Genomic DNA, 22,605 nt, shown 5'->3' on the forward strand with positions numbered 1-22,605 from the left:
ATAAAATGCTTTTGTATTTTGCAGTTATGTCAGCACAGGTAAAATAAAAATGTATATAATTATAATTAATATATAAAATGCATCATATAAAATAACAATAAAATAAAGTGACGTTTGTTTATAGGTCTGCTGCTAGCCTATTTGTGTCCTTAATAATAAAAAAATATATATTAAATCCATCCGATCTGAAATATCAACACAATAACAGCTGATTGTAGTTTTACATGCGCGACCTAAACAATAAATATGAAACAAAAATATTTTATTTTTTTCTTTCTTTGGCAGATAAATATTCGGTTATGTCAAGTAACTGACGTACCTAAGTTTGGATAATTTATATAGCGCCATTTTTGCGAAAATAACCTCCTATGTACATTTATAATTTGTTGCTCTACGGGTGGTATTTTTTAATTTTCAAACCATGTCTCCATTTTCCATTTGTTTGATTGAAAATCAGTATTAATTTGTTTTAAAAAAAAAATATTTTTTTGTATTACTTTTTATTAGGGTTACTTACAATAAACACACGACGACTTTTTTCGTATTCACGTCCTGGCTTTTTAGAAATAAAATCCGTATTAGAACGTGACTTCTGTTTTTCATATAATATTATTAGTTTCAGTAAAATAAAAATTCAAAACATTTGAAAATATTCTAGAATGTAACCAACTTGAAGTTTTCATACAATGTAGGTATCGTTTTTTGCTTGTGTTCATATTGTTATTCCTTTCTGTTTGTGTTGTTTTTAATTTTAATTTGAAAATCTATGTCACTTGTTTTTGGCCGATGTTATCACATTTTGGTAGAAGGCTCTTTTTCTTATAAAGGAAAAAAAGTACCTAGCATTCCCAAAGCATGGATATTTCTCCCGAAAAACGGAGTTTGTCTTTGAATAAATTTATGTGTCTATTGTCTATGGGATACCGGAAATAAATGATTCATTCGAATGATTAATTCGATTATTTCCTTCCGATTAGTAAATTTAGTCGATTATTTTCATCTCTAATTGCTAGGTATAATGCAAAGTGCAAATGCATGCAAAAAATAAACATCCTCAAATTAATCACTCTCTAGGGGGTACAGAAGATTCAGAATACCACCCCAGATACTTTAATAAAAAAAATTCAGCTGTAGTTTTCCACAAAAAATCAACTTAACTACGTAAAATAAATGTAGCTAATCGCAATTAAGAAGGTAAGGTGATTAGTCTCACGCTTTAGTAGTTAGTCCAGGGATAATGAAATATTGCTGTGATGAATACGCTAAACCCTACACTACGAGGTGGAATTTTTCCCATTCGATTCTCTCTTTCAGGATTTTCGCCTGAGGGTAGCCGCTGAATATTTTTTTTATAATAACAAAAAATATAAATATATCCACCCTAACTAGATTTTACGTTTTGATACGTACGAACTGGATTCGTAGTATTTGTCGGGCATTGTTAATTACTGGCATTACTGCCCTAAGCCCATTTATAAAAAGAAAAAAATTACAATGGTTATCGTTTGCATAAAAACGTTAAATTTGTACTAACAAACCCCACTTTTCCTTTTGGAGTATGGCAACTATCATTAAACAGCCACTCACCACTAAATAAAATAAAAAAAGAAGAATTAAAAGTCGTTGTCGTTCGATTGCCGGCTGCCAGTGTTTCTGTTTTTGATTTAGATAACTTTTTTGATATATTGTAGTAGAAATGGAGCTAACCGATGAAAATTTACGGACTTTAGCTCAATATCTTCAACAAACTTTGAGTCCTGATCCCCTAGTGCGAAGACCAGGTTAGTGGAATAATGTTTAGCCAATGCGTCACATGTGAAATAACGAAATATTCATTAAAACTATTTTTAAAAGTTATTTTATTAACTTTGTGTTCTTTTTTTCCAATATAGCATTAATTTTATTAACACCACCATGTTTCTTGATAGTTTGGACACTTTACAAACAACTGTCATTGTGTTATCGTTTTAAAAAATTACAAATCAAGTGCCATGCATACAACATCTAAGTAGCAAGTTGTTTTTTAACATTTCCGAAAAGTAACGCTGGACATTAAACTGCTTGGTGCAATATTAAAAATGATACCGAAATTATGCTGTTGTAAAAAGTATTTCTATTTACGGATACATCGGTTGCATAGTAGTAAAAATATTTGTGCAAAAACAGTTTTAAAAATCCGGCCAGTTTTTAAATTTAAACAAACGAACAAACTAACGCATAAACAATTTAAACAAATAATTTGTCCAACATGCAGGTATCTTAAGAGGTGTCTGGGAATTTTTATGAATAGCTATGAACATTGTTTTTCTGTCACTCTCTTGCAAATGCCTCTCTGATACTGTGCGAATAAGACAACTGCCCGTCAGACTAATTTTGCCAACTTAAAGTCGACAAAATCGACGTTTCACTGTCCCGTTTTCCGCACCCCATAACTGAACTGATTTGATTTGATTGTTTTTTCTTCAAATTGCTGTTTACACGTGGACTATGGTCGAGTCCTGGGACAAAACGAATTTAAATCGGGTTGCGGTCCCGTGGCTAGTGTTGCGGACTCACGGGCCAGAGGCCCGAGGTTCAAACCCCAACTTGATTTCCATTTTCTAATAGTGAGTTATTTACAACTCGTTGAAAATAGCCACCAAAATTAAATTATTTGTGTAAATTATAAGAACTCTAATATTTATTTCATTAAAAAAAAAAAACAATATTGTATTGTCTCTGTGTAAACGGCTTTTTAAATAGGCATTTGCTTAGACTTCCGTATTCCCTTATCAAAAATGTTTTCCCTCTCTGTTGCAATAAGTTCAGATCTAAATATTTAAAATGATTGAAATATGTGAAAAACCGCATAAAAAGTATTTTTATTTTCCCATATTATAACCTGCTTTGTATTCCCTTGTGATACTTTCCTTCTAGAAAATTCCATTATATGGGTGAATTAAATCCAGTAAAATGTCTTTTATATTCACAGCGGAGAAGTTTCTAGAAGGAGTAGAAGGTAACCAGAACTACTCCCTCTTGTTACTCAAGTTAGTGGACAATACTGAACTTAATGTTACTTTACGAGTAGCGGGAGCTATCACATTCAAAAACTTTGTCAAGAGAAATTGGCCTGTGGTGAGCTTTCTTACATAATATTTATTTCACCGTCATTAATTAACAGTACTGTAATTATGTCTGTACCTAATTTTACACATACTACTTTTAATTATTTATTTTTGAATTGTATTTATCTAAATTAAAATGTTTTTATGGCTAGTTGTCCATTATTTTTTTTTCTGCTTTAACCATCATAATTACTATTTTTATTTTTATTTTATTTTATTTTTTATTTTATTTTATTTAGAAAACATACAGTCATACAAAATCAGTATTAAAAACAACAATTTTTTAACATAAAAAGACCAATTAAGTTTTCATAAATTAAAAAGATATAAACATTAAATGTGACAAAAAATAAATAAGAATTTTAAGTGAAAAAAGGATAATTGTTGACATTTGCGTTTTCCATGGAGGTAATAAATTAAAATAAATAAAAATACCGAATGTACACTCCGAGCCATCCACGCACACACATGAACGCACATATAAAACATACACAAACATATACATTACATGCGGCACATATACATAGCATAAACCACTCAAGATGTACATTCAGCAACTATCAGTAATGGAGTAATCTATAATTTTCCTTTCTCTCTTTCAACCCTGTAAATGCAGACTCACATTTTTCCTTCTTAAAAATCGGGGATGCTGCAGACGTTTGAAATTGCGGAGCATTCGCATTATTTTAGACATTTGCAATTCCCTCCAATGTGTAGTGGGCGCAAACTCCCAAGTTATAGCATTGAGCTCACGAATTCATCACTTTCATATGCGAGGCGTGGAATACAAAGTAGTTGTGCGCAGGAGGAGGATGGCGCGGACAAGGTGAGTGCGGTGGAGCGGGAGGCGGTCCGCGCGGCGCTAGTGGGGCTGATGCTGCGCGCCGCGCCCCCGGTGCAAGCGCAGCTCAGCCAGGCCGTGGCGGCCGTGGGCAGCCACGACTTCCCCGACCGCTGGCCCGGCCTCATTACGCAGATGGTGGACAACTTTGCCACAGGTGACATTTTAACATTATCAAATAGATATAAATTTACAAACTTACTTAAATGGCTTGAATTCATCATTTATCCAGGACATATGTATGTTAAAACATTTAAGTTTGTTAGTGAAAATTCTTGATGGAAGTTCATTGTAATTTATTTTATAAATAAAAGACGAGTGATACTTTAATCCACAAATTTGTTCATTGACAATCCAAAAATTCATATAATTTTGAATTCTCTATCCTTACCCCTGTTTTGTATAAATGCATTGAACTCCTTAATGAAGATACCAGTCTCGAAGATGTCGCGAAAGCGATGAAACCGTTCACTGGATATTCCAAATTTGTGGATTAAAGTATCACTCTTCTTTTATTTATATAATAAATTACATATGTATTTTGAAAAATAAACTATATTATCACGATAGAGTCTTTTGGAAGTGTCTGATGATGTTCACAGGCTCCACTGATTTTTTTTCTGTAAAATAATAGGATTATCAAAGATGAATGATGATGATATCACTATGTTGAAATTACATATATTTTACCCTTTAATTCTTAGGAGATTTTCACGTAATAAATGGTGTTCTTCAAACTGCGCACTCTCTGTTCAAAAGATACCGTTACGAGTTTAAATCTCAGCAGCTGTGGACAGAGATTAAATTTGTGCTGGACAGATTCGCTAAGCCACTAACCGACCTGTTTGTGGTAAGTCTGACCAAATATTTTACTTAATAATTCCATAAATCATTTTTTAAGACACTTATGGTCAATGGCATATTATTTAGCGTCTACAAGATAACACTTGCAGGTTGACAATTTTGTTTAATTTTCCTTCAACAGGCTACCCTGGAGCTGAGTCGGGTTCACGCGACCAACGAGTCGGCTCTGCGTGTAGTGTATTCCTCCCTGCTGCTGATCTGCAAGGTCTTCCACTCGCTCAACTACCAGGACCTCCCCGAGTTCTTCGAAGACAACATGGCCGTGTGGATGCCCAACTTGCTGGGCCTGCTGCAAGCCAAGGTGCCCATCCTGGAGTCCGCGGTGAGGATATTTTAATATAAAATTTTTCATATCCAAAATTTGTCATTTAGTTTAGACAGTTAAAGATAACTCTGTTAACTTCCAGTAAGGAACTTCAGCCCTACGAGGAATTGGATACAAAAAATATTTTTTGAAGCGCGGTAAAAATTTGAGCATTGTACTCCAAAGTTTCTTGAAAATTTACAAAAAATTTTTAAAAAAAATTTTTATACAAACGAGCTAATTTGAAAGACGCCACTTGTTCATATAAATCAGCCAATGATAAGAAAGTTGTGAAATATTTCCAGTTTACGGTAACTCATCGGACCAATCGGCAGAACTGACCGAGAAGAAGCGGAAGAGAACTTAAGAAGTAACACGCGGAGTAATTTCCGAAATACGAACTTAAAAATCAAAGCGCTGATAATACGATTAATAAATAATATTTTTTAAAAAACCACTGAACTTCCTCATAATTGGGGATCATTCTAATTGGGGACCGGAGTACCAGAGTTATTTATCTTGCGTGTGCTTTAGGATGACAGCGAGGCGGGCGTGGTGGAGAAGGTGCGAGCGGAAGCCGTGGAGTGTGCTGCCCTGTACGCCCTCAAGTACGGAGAAGAGTTCGCTCCGCACGCACCGGCCTTTGTCACTGCCGCCTGGGGGGCCCTGGTGGACGCGGGACCCCAGCCCAAATACGACGAGGTAGGTTGAGAAGTTTTTTTTTTATAAGAAAAAACCGTACCAGTGTGTCCAAACAAAACATTTGCAGGATCGGTGTTTTTCAACCTGTAGGTCATGATCCCCCAAGGGAGTCATGTAGCCTCGCTCGGGGGTTGCGGACGCAACCAACATACAAGTAAAAATCAATGATTTTTAGGTCATACACTACAATAAAAATACAATAATTTCAGCAAAAAGGTTATACCTTTTTTATATTTTCAAAAATTTGTCAAATCGTAGTTCTCTTTTTGAGACACAAGTTACCAAATTATTTTCGTCTATTAATGTTAATTTACATAGATAGGATGTGGCGAATTGTTATTATGGCTGGATAATTTATATAGCGCCATTTTTGTGAAAATCACTTTGAGGACACTATACAATAAATAAATATCCCAGCACGTCTTGCAGCTACAGAGCGCATGGACGATTGGGATCCTAGTTCCTCTTTTCCAATTATGATCTATTTAAATTATCACAAATACCTAACAGCGAATACAACGGAATTAAAACTTAGTTGTTTTTTTCAATCACATATTTATTAAAAATTTATAACCGAAATCTACTAGTCATCTATGTCTCCATAAATAAAATATTTCTTTCTAGCTTGTATCTGGCGCCCTCTGTTTCCTGGCTAATGTGGCCGAGAAGAATCACTACCGCAGCCTGTTTGAGGACCCTGCTACCCTGAGCAGTATATGCGAGAAGGTTATCATACCCAACATGGAATTTAGAGGTATCGTCACTTTCCCTTGTCTACATACAAATTTTTAATTAGTTAAATGAGTTAAAATTCTCACTCGGTTGAAATTCTCTGAAAATCATCCTGGTACCCAGTAATAAAGAAATTACTTAAAAGTGTAGACTGTGAAACTATACAGATTTCAGATTAACAAGCTGCATATAACAATGAATGCGACATGGTACAGATCCTTCATAAATAATTTTACATATCGTCAGGTTTCTGGCACCAGTTAGTAACTAAAAAAAATTGAAAATTGAGGTGTCTTTATAAATGGTATCAAATAATATTTATTTAAAAATAAATAATATTTTATAAGTACAAAAAATAATATTTTATAACATTCAGCTTGCAGTTTTATTCGAATTGTTCATTTGGGATGAACTTTTAACTTTAATACTGCAGTATCTCGCAACTAGTATAATGTAGTTATCAACTTGTGCCAGAAACTTACGATATATCTCTACACAAATAATATCAACCCTGATGATGGTCACTGTAATGCGGTCAGAAAAGAATGCAAACGACACACGCCACAATAACCTAGAAAAACTCACGCATTTGAACGGTCGTGAAAATTTTAGAAATTCGATTAGATTTATTTCTGTTGAAAAAATATCTAATATAATTCTGCGACTTGGATCTTAAAGGGCCAATGTAAGATTTCATTTTTTCTTCCCATCATTTTGCAGAGGGTTTAAGCTGATTAAAAAGATTGAAAAATACACATCTTAAAAAATATATATAATTTAAAACCGGTTGTGGTCCCGTGGTAGTATTGTGGACTCACAGGCCAAGGTCCAAGGTTCAAATCCCACTCTACCACAACTCGATTTCTATTTTTCTAGCGCAAGTTATTTACGCTAGAAAACGGTCTGAAAATTTAAATGTTTAAGTAAATAATAAGAACTCAAGTATTTTTCTTTTTCCTTTGAAAAAAATATAATTATTGTTCACATACATATGTGATAGTGTTTTTTTATTAAAAATTATTTCAAATACCTCAAACAGTTTATTATAATGTCAAAAAATAGCTTTATATTATTTACGAGATTGACCCTTTTAGACCCAAGCCACAGAATTTATGTAATAGATAAATTAAGTTCATGGCAATAATGGTATTTCGCTCCAACTGTAATGAGTATATTGTTTTTTTTTTTAAACTGTGCTTATTTGAGTAGGCACTGCTTTAGCGCCTCACAAAATAACCACGGCGTGGATGGCTCTAACCAAATGTTGGACATGTGCTGTATCTTTGACGATAAGAGACTGCGTCTGAGTATTTTTAATAATTCTTTTTTGCTCCCAATTGCAGTGACGAATTACAGCACAGTACACCTAGGCTTAAGAAAAATCACATGAATTTTGTTCTCGAATCAAACCCAGAACCTTCCGTGTGTGAGTCAAGTGTCTTAACAACTACACAATGGAGGCCGCCATTTATTACAATAAAATAGTTATAAATGAAACCCATATCCAAGACCCGCTGATTGTTACAGAATCCGATCAGGAGCTGTTTGAGGACAATCCCGAAGAGTATATGAGGAGGGACATCGAGGGATCCGACGTGGAAACTCGGAGAAGAGCGGCCTGTGATTTAGTCAAAGTGCTATCCATTAATTTTGAAGAAAAGATCTTCCAAATATTTGGACAGTATGTACAGGTAATTAATTCGATGGAGCGATTTTTTAATTTTTATATTGTTTTGTCACAATTCTTTTAACACCATTCCCAATTGATTTGAAAAATAAAGCTTATTTTATAACCCGGGAACAAGGTGAATGGTATATTAAAATCTACTGTGGCAAGTAAATGTTTGTCGCAAGAGTAAAAAAAGTATGGAATTGGAAAAACAACGATGAAAGTAGGCTGGACGCTGTCAACATGCAATCCCTTAGGCAAATGTATGGTAAAACTATGTACGATAGGTGTACCAATGTCTGAGATGAGCTTTATCGCTCGTGTGTGAGAAAATATATCTATGTAGAGGAAGCGAGGTCTGTACGCAAAGACAGTGTGAGTTGGTGTTCTATCCTCTTTGCCTATCCCTATGGATAAACGATGTGATGGTTTGTTTGTTTTTGAGAATCTTTGACAAGTTCAGTATAAATATTTCAATTTGATAAATAATATTTCCCTGTGCAAAAATAGCTTTTTTCAATGTGGCCTGTGGAGTATTCTTAAAAAAAATATATTAGGTTAAATAAACTGTTCCTCCAATTTAAATGTCTAGTTTTAATTTGTGTTATAACAACTATCTATACAAATTATGTTTGCATTAAAAAAACAATTCTCTGATTTAAAACTCAATTATAAATCAAAGTTGGCGATGTTTGTTTTATTTCTCTTAAAAAAAATCAAGTGTCAATTTTTTTTATTGTGCCCTATGTTCTATTTCTCAGTGCCCTATACACCATTAAGTTCGGATAGGGAAATGATGATGATAGTTTTGTCAGAGTCCTCACTATTGAATACCCAGTTCAAAGGATGACTGTGCAGTGTTCAAAATTTTTGACAAGAAAAAGATGTCCTGCAACTACATCCGAAAAAATAAAGCATTTATTCTTCGGAATTTGTCTCTTCAATAAAGTCTTACACTCATCGCAGGCGATGCTAGCGCGCCACGCTGCCGCACCAGACGGCAGCCAGTGGCGAGCCAAGGACGCGGCGCTTTTCCTCGTGACGTCTCTTTCGGCGCGCGGGCGCACACAGCGCTCTGGCGTCACCTCCGTGTCTGCTCTCGTCAGCCTGCCTGGCTTCTGCCAAGATCACGTCTTGCCGGACTTGACGTCGCCAGGTGAGTACGATAACATAGGCAGGTAAACAGATTACAAATGGGAATATAGAAGCAATATTAACTTCTCTACCGAGGCCTCGGTGCTGACAGCGCCTCTAAAGGTAGAATTTGCTTCACGAAGCTTCAGGAGTCTACTGTAAGTCATACTTCAGGAAACCTGCTGGTCAAACTGTTGCTTGCTTGTGTTTTTTGCTTTGAAGACGGGTAATTACTTAAAAAATAACTAATTATTTTGATAAAGATATCAATAAAGATTCCTTGGTTATGTTATACTTTGTTCAATTTGACCGAGCGCTTTCACCTAAGTGGGCATCTTCAGGACTGAACCAAAGAATTTTTATTGATATTCTTATCAAAATCACTGTAGTTTTATCAAAAAATATCCATTTTACTAAAAATATCTGTTAACAACAACAAACCGCCACCCTGTTGCTGTGAGATATAGGCGTATCAGCAAAGGCTGCCTGCCTATAACGAATAACAATATACCATCTCCAAATTTATCGGCAATATACATAGATTTTCCATCCAGGGGGTAAATGAAGGATTGGAAGACCTAGACTGAAGTGGGAGAATGAGGTAAAAAAAGATGTAGCACAGCTTCTACAAGTCGCAAATTGGAAAATGGCTGCTGAGGACAGGCGAAGTTGGAGGCAAAAGTTGAAGGAGGCCAAGGCTCGATTTGGACTGTAGCGCCATCAAAGAAGAAGAAAAATACATGGATTTTTTTTAACATTTAAAATATCTCAGGCACATCAAAGGCCTGGGAACATTCCGAATTTTTTCTTGGTACTGATGTTTCTGTTTTTGTGATTGCAGTGAATATCACCCCTGTACTAAAGGCCGATGCCATTAAGTACATCATGACCTTCCGTTCTCTTCTGCCAAAAGAACAAGTCCTCAGCTCTGTTCCCATGCTGGTAAGATATATTCAATTAATATGCGAGGTGTATCCGGAAAGTAAGTTCTAGTATTATACCTTAATTTTATTTAAAAATATAACATGACAACAAAATAACCTAAAATAATAATAACAAAGATTATTCACTATTATTTATATATCGGTGAAAACCGAATGTCGCCCACATAACACCTATTCTCCTCTACGGATGCGAATCGAGGCGATTCACTAGGGCCCGAAACAGCAAAATACCGAGTTTTGAGAATAGGAAGAATCTTGGGTGTGCGGTGATTTGACTTTGTGAGGAATGAAGTAATAAGAGAATGGACGCCGCAAACTCTTGGCCGGGCCATATACTGCGGGTGCCTCCCGTGAGCCTTAACCACGCTTGTCCCCTTTGCAAGGCATCAGGCTCTCGACGTCCTGGACGTCCGCTGCTGAGTGTTCGTCTCCAGTTTATATCAGAACTACGAGATGCGAACCTGGCGCTTGCACTGAAGCTGGCAGCCGACAGGAATGCTATTAATTTCAACTTGTTATTAATAACTCAATGATAGAAAATATAAATCACAATATGATAGACATATCCAGTTTAAAACTGTAAATGACACCAAGCCTGTTTCTTTCAAAATGTATCCAGAGCCGGTTTTACAACTCTACATTTCGTTTATTGAATCTCATTATCTGTCTGTGTAGATTACCCACTTAGAGGCGGAGAGCAGCGTTGTGGCGTCGTACGCAGCCAGCTGCCTCGAGAAGCTCATCCACCTCCTGGGGCGGGGGCCACAGCTGGAGGGGCTCGGGCCCCCGGCCTTGCATGCCCTCATGGGTCTCCTGCAGCGTCCCGGACACCAGGAGAATGACTACGCCATGAAAGGTAAATATCTCACAATCTTCATTTATTTAAGAGATTTAAAATGTATGTGTCCATGTCTAACTGAAGTGTTTTCCACTCTATTTTTCTAAAAACTGATGCCTAAACTATCTACTAGAGATATAATATAGTTCCATAAGTGAGAGAGAATAATTAGTGGCGCATTCGGTATAACGAAGAACTGTACAATATATACTAGGCGCCAAGAATCTCGGCACATATTAAGTTGCTTAGATTAAGATGGGCCGGATATGAACAGCGAATGCCAGACACAAAAGAAAAGAAAGAAGAAAGGATGCGGCGCAGCTTCTCCAGGTGGCAAATTGCATGACGGCTGCTGAAGACAGAGTTGGAGGCAAAAGTTACAGGAGGCTAAAGCTCAATATGAGCTGTAGCGCCTTCGAAGAGAGAAATATAAAGTGTACAGCGACCTCGTGGTGTAATGGTCAGCGCATTTGCCTACCATGCAAGAGGTCTCGGGTTCGATTCCCGACATGGTAGATACGAAATATTGATTTAAATGGGTGTTTTCACACCAGAATATTTCATTGTCCCTAGACTGGTACCTGAAGCGTAAGACTGTTCATCTTACCTTCACGTAACAATTGCTGTAACATGGTTTACCAATGCAGTGCCCTATGCACCATTAGGTTTTGAAAGGTAATTATGATGATACAAAGTATAAATTAAAATAATTAATACAGCAACAAAATAATGATTTAAACAATGTCAAAAAATAGAACGAAACATCAAAATATATAAAGTGGAAATAAGGATAAGTATATTGAAGGAATAAAAGCAAAAAGGGATACAATCAATTATTTAATTCAATGGATTAATGAATTTACATGTGCGAGAAAACTTTCACAATCCCTGAACATCGAACAACTTAACGACCTCGTCCACATTGATGTGGAGAGCAGCCAATTGCAAACATTTCTTTTAAATACTTTCATCAACATCCGACATGGAGAAAGCCCGAATCTGTGTTTGCCTGTAATAAAAGCAATTTGAACTGTGAACTTTGAAATGTGTCAATGGAATTAATTTATTCTGATTTGGTTTTGCACTTATATATGTCAAGGAAAAACCATCTATGCTTCATGGTCTCCCGAACATCTGGTGACTGTTCTTAGTAAATCATTCTATAGTTGCAAATAATTTTTTTTATAGAAAATATGAATCGACTGTACCTAGAGACTTTCCTTTTCATTGTAATTAAAGGTTTGGTATTACCAACTGTGTATTGTTGCAGCCGTGATGCGCGCCCTGTCCGTGCTGCAGGAGGCGTGTGTACCGGCGCTGGGTGCGCTGTTGCCGCAGTTAGCGCAGACCCTGGCTTTGGTCACCAAGAATCCATCTCGGCCGCACTTCAACCACTACCTGTTCGAGTGTCTGTCTCTCTCCATCAAGTAAGTCTATTAAATTAGCATATAACAGTCGGCGATAGATTATTGGTGTGCCTACAAACGGTGTCCACTGAACACAGAACACTGCTATTTAAAAAAATTACACATAATATATTATACTTGCTTACTTAGAATCTGTCAAAGAAGCCAATTGGTGTGATATAGCAGAATATTTGTACATATGTAGTTCTATCGATTCCTTTAGAGGCAATGCCTGTTTTAAGAAACTTATATTACGGCGAATTCAATCTGTTCTTACATATGAATTTACATTCATACTGAACAGAAAAAATCAAATGAATACCAAAAGTATTTCAACTCCGCCAATTTAGACCTTTTTATATTCAAAATTTTCTGTTTCTTGATGTCTTTATCATAAGTAAAAAATCATTCAGTGTATTATGATTTTTAACTAAACGTTACAGAATAATCTGCAAATCGAATCCATCAGCAGTCGACTCATTTGAAGATATCCTGTTCCCAATATTTCAAGAGATTTTACAGCAAGAAGTACAAGGTAAGTTTATTGATTATTTGGCTGAACTGTTACTTTCCTATTTTTTTTCTAATTTTTTTACTTATTATTGTTTCTTTTAGTCTTTCTTATGTTATTCTTACTTTTAACTTCATTTATGTACTTACGAGGTGTGGTAATTAATTTCCAAGAATTTGGTTGCGGCGTGTGAACCGGCGACACTGCATGACTCGCAAGCGCCTGGTATGCACCATTCAGTCGCAGTGAAAATTTCATGGTAATCAGGCGTCTGGTTAGTTTTTTATGGGTGTTCTTCGGATATAAGTTTTTGAACGCAGTTGCCGAAATGACTGACTCAGTTTTTAAGCAACGTGCTGTGATCTAATTTTTGGTCATAACTGGTGTAAAACCTGCAGAAATCCTACGAAAATTACGACACGTGTATGGAGATGAGTGTCTGTCACAATCATGTGTGTTTGAACGGACAAAACGGTTAAAAAATGGTTGTGAATCTTTGGATGACGATTCACAGTCAGAGTGCCAATTCTCAATGGAGATGAGTTCTGGATTTTCGAATATGATCCCGAGACCCGTAGACAAAGCGTACAGTAGGTAGAAGAGGCTGGGGAATGTCCAACAAAAGCAAGGATGTCAAAATCACTGCTGAAGGAAATGCTGATCATTTTCTTCATAGCATTATTGAGGGCCAGACAGTGACTGGAAAGTTCTCTGTTAAAGTCTTGGAGCGGCTGCGGCAGCGGTTTTCCGTAAACGACCCGAACTCGCCCTCAAACGGCTGGCTCTTGCACCATGATAATGCGCCAGCTCATTCCTTCTCGATTGTGATGGAATATTTGGAAAAAAAAAGTATCCCAACATTACCGCATCCGCCCTACATGTGTGCTGACAATGCTGAACAATGCTCTAGCACAGAAGGCTAGTGTAGTGGTTTGTGTCAACGGCTGCTATCCACGAAGCTGGGTTTGAATTAGTTGAACACCCGCAACAGTTACGACCAGCTTTTCATAAAACTCAAGGAACATTTTTGTGGAAATAAATTATTAGACGACGATGGAGTCATGTGCTGTGTAGATGAGTGCTTGCCATGGGTCTGACAAATGTTCCACCAGGAAGCTATAGAAATGTAGTAGCATCGCTGGAAGAACTGCATTTGAGTCAAGGTGGACTATGCTAAAATATTCCGCTTCAAAATAAGTCAGGGACAAAGCATATTAATCAACCCTCGTAAAATAACTTTCCCTATTGCTGTAAATGTAACTTATTTATAATATCAGTCCAGCTGAATCACTTTTTATTGTTTGTAGAATTCATGCCGTACGTATTCCAAATGCTCTCCCTTCTGCTGGAGCAGCGGCTGGCCACGGGGGCGGGCGGGGACATAGGGGGCCCGTACGTGGGGCTCGTGGGCTGCCTGCTGGCGCCCCCGCTGTGGGACAAGGTGGCCAATGTGCGCCCGCTGGTACGCCTGCTGTGCGCGCTGGCGGCCGCCGCACACTCTCAGCTGCAGAGGGACAACAGGCTGGTGAGTCACTAGACACGGGTAGAGCTGGTGAGCCACCAAGTTGTTTCGATTTGTGCAACGTAACCTATTTGGACAAAAATCTTCTGCTTTGGAAGAACAAGAAAGACATCTCATTACAAAATACTTGACCGTGGACATGTCAGAAGCCGGAATTTTAGTTCTGCGTGCAAGAGAAGATGTATGAATGAAGAGAAAGCGAGGTTTGTATGAAAAGACAGAGTGATATGGTGTTCTATTGTCTCTGTCTGGTCTTACAAGAAAACAGTATGATGGTTTATTGTCGACATATTTTAACCAGCAGTGGGCAACACACCTAATAATTATTGTAATCAATTTTTACAGAATGGCATGCTGGGAGTGTTCCAGAAGCTTATAGCATCTAAAGCCAATGACCATGAAGGATTCTACCTCATACAGAGCATACTGCAATACTTCCCAGAGTGAGTTTCATAGTTCATTTACATCAAACCAATCTTCTGAACGCATCCTGTGGTCTTGTCCCTTTCCCCTTCTCTATGATTACCGAATTGAGCTTCTCGCTACTAACCGCGGCCCTGTTATAGGTCCTGTCGTATATACAGATCTGGTGGCTTCCAAGAAGAATTTCAAGGCTTTTAAAAAGTTTTGTAATCATTTCATTGAATTGATCATTTCCAATCAATTTAATCCCAGTCAGTGAAGAATTCACTTCCCTCTTTTCTCAATCCAATGTAGTACATATTATATGCAAAGATGCTAAGCAGATTACAGAGAGCTCCTTCGGGCAGCTTTTCTCGTTTGACAACGAGCAAATTTTCCGTGTATGTGGGCACCGCCAAGGAGACTTATGTCCTCAGATGCGGTGTGCGGTATGTGGTGGGCAAGCTGTAGTTCATTTACATTTTTTTATTTTATAAACAGAAATCTTTTATATGATTATTAAATTAAAAAATGGTGAGACAATTTCCTAGACACGTTAAATCCATGGACAATATATACGACTTTTTCTGCTGGTTGACCACAATAGAAGAAAAGGTTGCCGATTAAAAAGCGTGAAATGACACTAAAAGGGAAATTTTATTATAGTCCTTAAAATATAGCTTGATTAGAATGACAGTTGTCAGCAAAAGTGAGGACATAACTGTGTAGTAACGTCTAAGGAGTGATTTATATTGACACACGGAAAATCATTAGTATCTGGCATGTTAATTTATTTTTTTAATACAATGCTTGACATATAAATCAACATAAATGTATATAATAAGCTTATAAACTAAAAAAAAAATACACCTGATTATTAACGAAGTTCTTACAAGGTTACATCATTTTGCAAAAATGTTAGAGATGGGACAAATTAATTAATAAATTGATTGAATAAAAAAATTATTCATTTATTGTTGTTTATGAAAAAACTTATAAATGTCTTATTTTTTGGTGAATAATAGTCTTAAACACACTATAATAGGCTTGTTTTTGCGTTTTTATATCAATTTTCGGAAACAGAGTTTCATGTTTGCATGAAAAAACTAAAATCGATTTTATCAGTGATCATTAATTTCCCATCACTAGTGACATTAATTTGACAGCTGTCATTTTAATCAAGCTATATTTTAAGGACTATAGTGGTTTTAAATAACAGCTCGGGCTGCATTATATGAAGTATATCTCGTAAGTTCTGTTTGACAGGTTAAAGAAAACAAGTAAAAATACCAACATTTTGTAGGCACTTGTCAGCGCAACACAAGCTTTTGTATTCCCTCTTCATAAAAGGGGACGACCACTTTGTTCGTTTTCGTGCACACTATCATGACCTTCATTGAGCTGTCTCATCCATCTCTTTACTATTAAATCGCCTGTTCTCCGTACACCTCACACATCTGTTGACTGGTTTAATGTTCTTCGCATTAATTAAACTAATTACAGACCTTATCTCACAAGTGACGATATTTTCAATTTTATTTGGGATTTCAAACAAGCACCACGAAGCGTACACAACAGTTAGCTAACTCATTATGGCATCAACTCCTTGATAAATCAGGATAAGTACCACGCATGCAGCTGCGATTGCAGCACTGCTATGGCAAGATGGAACTTTCTGTATATACCTTGTATTGATTTAAAAACTGTATTATGTTTTTGCTAAAAATTTTATAAAATTCTAGGTTGAATTTTAATTAAGCTAATGTTTTTTCAGGGAAGCTATGCAGCCATTCTTGAAGCAGATAATAACTCTGGTATTTCAACGTCTTTCATCTTCTAAGACCACTAAATTTCTCCGTGGCCTTATTCCCTTCCTGGGATTCTATGCCGTCAGATACGGACCAGTCAATCTGGTCAACATGCTAGAGTCGGTTCAACCTGGGTAAGTTTTATCATCATCTAGTCATCAATAATTTACTCCTTTTCTGATCTTCTAGTGTGCCCTATATCAAGTACACATTATTTATTTCATTATACAGTGGAACCTCTATATTCCTCATTTATCTGTTCCTGAGGATCGAAAATAGAAACTATTTTTGCTAAAAGAAATGGCTTAAATTCAATCTGTTTCCAACTCTTAAAAATGGTACATCAATGTTTCTTTTTATTGCGCTGAATATATACATATTGTTAGAAGTGGAAAAGGAAGCAGGTTAATTTTATTTTTATTTTATAAATTTTTCACGCCTACAAGGCTTTTACATGCAAAAAAGTTTTATTATTATTTTTTTTTTTTTTTTGCACCACAACAGGCCAGGAGGCCCAATTACAGTGATGAATTACATCACAGAACACCCAGGCTTGAGAAAAATCACATTTTAATTTTTGTGTTCTCACCGGGAATCGAACACGGAACCTTCCGTGCGTGAGTCAAGCGTCTTGACCATTACACCACGGAGGCCGCCAAATATTACATATATAAAAGAATATAAATTTACATATATAAAAGATAGAACAGTGTTTAGAAATATAGATGGTATTAAAAAAATATAAAGAAGCTGTAAAAGAGAAAAAAAATTGCTTTATTTATTAAAAATAATAAGTTAAATAAACAAATAAAATACAAACATATGAAAGAAATACTGTTTGAAGGTTTAAAGCAGCTAGGTACATAATATTATCCACAATACAATATAAATACTCGTAGTATATTAACTTCTGTTTGAACAAGAGTATTTTGACTTTGATATGAACAAGAGTTACTATCAATTTAAACTAAAAGGCCAATTGAAATTCCAATTCTGTTAGCAGTAAACGGCTTTTAACTCGAAAAACTCGCAAGTTCCAAACTTTCTTTTGTTCAGGGAAAAATAAAAACAATTTTTTCTTCAGCAGCAAATTGTAGCAAAGTTTTTTTTTTTAAATTGCAATACTGTCTAAATATATATGTTTACACACATAAACATTATTTGAAGACTTTACAGAAAATGCCAAAATATCATTTTTTATTATTTGTTGACTTGTTGTGTGTTGACAAGTTTAATAAGTTAGGGTGACGATTTTAAATTATATATATATTTTGTTTGCAGTCTCTTTGGCCTATACTGCGAGCGAGTCCTAATCCCCGAGCTGCAGAAGGTGACGGGGCCCGGAGACAAGAAGCTGGCTGCAGCTGGCTGCGTCAAGCTCCTCTGTGAGTGCCCGCCGCTCTCCGACCCCTCCAACAAATATAACTGTCTTTGGGTGCCTATACTTCAGGTAGACACACATTCATATTATTTAGGAATATCCTGTAACAGTAATTTATTTTCCAATCCGTGCTGAAACTCGGTACTTCTGAACTCGTCAGATGCTCGACCCCATGTTCCAAAAGTGGTCAAGACATACTTGGAAACTTGAAATGGGAAGTCCTACCCCACTGGCCATATTCTCGGACATTACTTTTAATCATAAATGTATAACCAGTTTTTTTACAGGGCCTCAAATTTCGGAAAAATATGACAAAAGCAAAGTTGTACACTTAATATTTTTTTAAATATTATAAAGATGTTAAATATTTATTTGTGACCTATCGACGACATGTATTGTTTTATTTGACCCTTCATGCGATTTCACTAGAGCATCCCTGATTTAATCTATCTAAAAAAAAATTCAGTTTAGAAATGTTTCATCGAGCAATATAATATTATTTTTGGTATGTATATATATTTACATATTTATACACACACAATTCTGGGTTTTTTTATCCCAAGGGGGAGTAGGTATATTATTATTTATATCACTACAGAGATGGGTAGAATTTTGTTTCAAGATTATGGATATTCGAGCGTTTACAGGGCTTATGACCTGTCATAGGTTGGGTTCAAGTGGCCACTTTTATGTAGAATTCTAATTCTATTCGCTAATAAGCGGAATGGGAAATGTTGTAGAATTCTACATAAAAGTGGCCACTTGAACCCAACCTATGACAGGTCATAAGCCCTGTAAACGCTCGAATATCCATAATCTTGAAACAAAATTCTACCCATCTCTGTAGTGATATAGAGCAATATAATGTCCGTATTTTTATCTTGTCCATGATATCATTTGGGATATACGAAAGCATCTCATTGAGAATTTTCAACCTGCCCCAGGCCCTGGTGTCACTCCTGGAGCTGCCCAGCGACGAGAGTACTCTGCCCGAGGATCACTGGGTGGATGTGGAGGAACCGGTGGGATACGAGGCCGCCTACTGTCAGCTCGCCTCCACCAAGCAGGACAAAGCCGATCCTCTTCCACGTGAGTTTGAATTTGTATTATTTTGATATTTTAAAAAATATTTTAAGTAGGTTGTGATTCCATTGCATCGTCATAGACTCTGGATCATGTTCGAACTTCGAACCCTGCTCCTGTTTTCCCCTTTTCTTATGCAGTTATTTATGATTAACATTTCTTAAATTTTAGTCTTCCCCTTTTTTAAATTCCTTCCAACACTATCCATTTCTAATCTATATTTGTATGATCGTAGAACAATGACGCATGTGTTTTTTATTCAAATTTGTGCCAACTATGAATGTATGTCATATGATACTTACAGAAGTTATACATTATTAATTATTTTTAACTATAAAGGAATATAAACCCTTTATGCAACCTTTTCATGATCAAATATAAAAGGAAGTCGATGTCATATTTTTTGCACATTTATTTATTTATTTACGGACATTGTCCATTTATCCGCCGTTGTTCTACGATCACAATATTATTCATTCCTTAACTCGGTAGTCAGATGGCAGAAAGGACAATTTGTAATGTTTGGATTTTTTAATTTTCAACAGTTTTAATAAATACTTTAGTAAACACTCAAAGACAAAAAAATGATGTCACTGTTTAAAAATGTAGTTAATTATTGAAAACGGAACAAAACACAATTTTAATGAACATCGAGACAATTCGAGATCTTGGGATACTTTTTTAAACAAACTTAAATTCAACCATCACATTGACCACATTTCAAAGAAAGCGTCGAAAATCTGTGGATTTATTTTGCAAATGTCTAAGCCATTCAAAAGCCCGAAAATTACAATTATATTAAATAAATCATTTGTTCGTTGTTTGCTTGAATTTAATTCCATAATATGGTCTCCTAATTATAATATTCATATAACGCAGATTGAATAGGTGCAACGTAAATTTTTTAAATTGTTAATATTTAGAATAGAATCAAATACTTTCATAATCAACTATTATGATCGTCTAGAGTACTTTCATATCTTTAGTTCGGAATTCAGAAAGATTTTGGCTGGTTTGATATTCTTGCCCAAATTAATATCTAACTGTATAGATGCCCGTGATATCCTTGCTCAGATAAACCTTAATGTACCTCGCCGTAACTTGCGTACCAATCCTGTCTTTGCTGTGGGAAATTATAAAACTGACATTGGATTCTTTTCCCCTCTGCCAAGGATCCTCAGAACAGTGAAAGAAATCTCACTAAACGGTACTGTCGATGTGTTCCTAGCAAGAATCAAGAGTTTGTTTGACTGCAGCATGTCACTAACTGGCCATAGCTAGATTATGCTTTATACATACCTTTTGTTAATTATACACTTTGTTAATAAGTAGATTTTAGTTAGATTAAATATTACTCATTAATGCCAATCCATTAGGGCTTACTCTTTAAGCCTGTTGATTGGCTTAAAAAAAAAAAAAAAACTATAATATTTTAGTTTTTAGATTTGAACCTTCTAAGTCTTTTTTCAGCTGTCCTGAACATTTTAAAAAATACAGATGGTCCCTTCTGCCATCTGACTACCAAACTGGTGCATACTTTGTTGTAAAATAATATATTTTGTTAATTTATTCCTTCCAAAAAACACAAATATAGTTTCAAGAATGTTTTCTTCCAAAACTATGTTTACGATCTTTAAATATAATTATTTAGTGTCAGTATTTCGAGTTTGTCCAAATGTTTGTAGACAACCACTAGATTTCTCCCCTTAGGGTGTTATTAAGATTAACAGACCAACTGATCCGAGAAGAAGTGTAAAAATTTAAGAAAATATTTTCAAGTGTTATCTAGTAGGTGAAATAATTCAGTCAGATGAATCTCACCCACATCAGGAAAGGTTTCAGCTCTTTAACTTCACAAAAATCAACAAATGGAAGAACTGAAGAAATATGGATGTTTAAACATAGGCAAAACGGTGAATGTTACTCAACTAATGACAGGTCGTAAGCTCTGTAAATGCATAGACTTCCATATTTCCTTACCTAAAATGTCCTCCATCTTTGTTGTAGTATGTTATTTAGTGACACTTATAAAATTTAGAATAATTTGTGAGCAAAAGTAACTGACTCTAAAATATTTTTTTGCAGAATAAATGTTTCCCATCATGCAGGTGGGCAGATTATAGATTTGATATTGTTAGCAATATCCTTTTGGCGTACTTATATTTTATTTTTTTCTAGAAATATCAGAGCCGAGGCAGTATTTAGTGGAATCGTTAGGTGCACTCAGTCGAGCGGGACCCGGTCGGGTCTCATCACTCCTGCAAACCCTCTCCGCCGACCACCGTTCCGTGCTGGACACCTACATACAAAGATTCCAAGTCCAGATTGCCTGAACACCTTCCTACGATTATTCTACTCTGTACAACTGAAATATTCCCATCTACATCCACCATAGTAACAAATTGTCATCCTTCGCACCCCTGAAGAAGTACACTGCTTTTATCATTTACATATATATTTTATTTCATATTGCATTTTGTGCCATGAAAATCTTGTGCATACTATCTGGAAAACACAGAAGCCATACCTTCACTCTGATGGTATAGTTGAAGGTAATTTTACCGAGTGATTATGAAGATACACTACTGAACCTGTGGCTTCGAGTTTTGAGGTAAGTACATCCATAGCCATTGGGCATCCGTATCCCACGGTACACATATCTACGCACTGGAAGTAACAAAAATTCCATGTTGTGTTAGTTTTATATTTTTGTGCAACAACTATGGTGAAGTGGGTTTTGCATGTTGGTTTAATTGGTGTCCCGACAAAGAGACTGGTATGTCTCGAAACCGGTAAACATGGAAAAGTCAGTAATTCAATTAATTTATTTTAAATATAACACAAACATTACAAACATATATTCAATAAGTGGTTATATAAAAATATTTCATAATATTTAGTAAAATTTACTTATTTTACTTTGTATTTTAAATAGGCTTGTCTTGGAAAAAGCAGCCACCTCAAATTTTTTCAATTAAATTACAATAAAAGCAAAAAGTGCTCACTTGGAGATTTTTGTCATTTCCAGTACATTGATAAGTGCCGTTGTTAGCTGTCAATGTCTAAGTCTATAATCCAATAATTGTCAAAACTCAAAAATACAGACTTGATAGTGCATTTTTGTAATCGCTCGGAAGAATATGTCACAACTAATCCAGTAAGACATGCACCCAAAATGTTGATCAAGTATTGTAGCTGTTTTTGTTATCCAATAATAATAATATGTACTTTTTAAGGGCATCATTATCCTTTTTACTCATTCAATGTTTGTACCTATTAATTTTAACACATGAAGTATCATTTTTACTAGAGAGGTCACGAATATTCGCCTTCTATTCGGTATTCAGCCTATTTGTT

At 35.8% G+C, this 22,605-nt stretch overlaps 1 protein-coding gene across 1 annotated transcript; it reads left to right on the top strand.

Annotated features, from left to right (window-relative positions):
* The first annotated feature begins 1,600 nt into the window (after positions 1–1,600).
* Positions 1,601–21,697, top strand: Cse1 (chromosome segregation 1). The gene is made up of 19 exons (XM_088230372.1): positions 1,601–1,781; positions 2,972–3,117; positions 3,913–4,105; positions 4,653–4,798; positions 4,934–5,134; positions 5,651–5,818; positions 6,443–6,572; positions 8,078–8,241; positions 9,186–9,375; positions 10,195–10,295; positions 10,973–11,153; positions 12,406–12,562; positions 12,985–13,076; positions 14,360–14,577; positions 14,920–15,017; positions 16,751–16,918; positions 18,066–18,234; positions 19,110–19,254; positions 21,427–21,697. The coding sequence occupies exons 1-19, from the start codon at positions 1,697–1,699 to the stop codon at positions 21,579–21,581; spliced, it is 2,907 nt and encodes a 968-aa protein (XP_088086498.1). The 5' UTR covers positions 1,601–1,696; the 3' UTR covers positions 21,582–21,697.
* The last annotated feature ends 908 nt before the right edge of the window (positions 21,698–22,605 follow it).

This window comes from Micrasema longulum, unplaced genomic scaffold (genome assembly GCF_059751315.1).
Source record: "Micrasema longulum isolate JH-2025_06_02 unplaced genomic scaffold, ASM5975131v1 h1tg000748l, whole genome shotgun sequence".
Lineage (NCBI taxonomy): Eukaryota > Metazoa > Arthropoda > Insecta > Trichoptera > Brachycentridae > Micrasema > Micrasema longulum.

Bases quoted from the DNA above. Each gene is read 5' to 3' on its own strand.
- Cse1 (XM_088230372.1), top strand. From the start codon at position 1,697: ATGGAGCTAACCGATGAAAATTTACGGACTTTAGCTCAATATCTTCAA. The intron at 10,296-10,972 runs GTAAGATATATT...CTGTCTGTGTAG, and splicing joins TCAGCTCTGTTCCCATGCTG to ATTACCCACTTAGAGGCGGA. The intron at 13,077-14,359 runs GTAAGTTTATTG...TATTGTTTGTAG, and splicing joins TTTACAGCAAGAAGTACAAG to AATTCATGCCGTACGTATTC.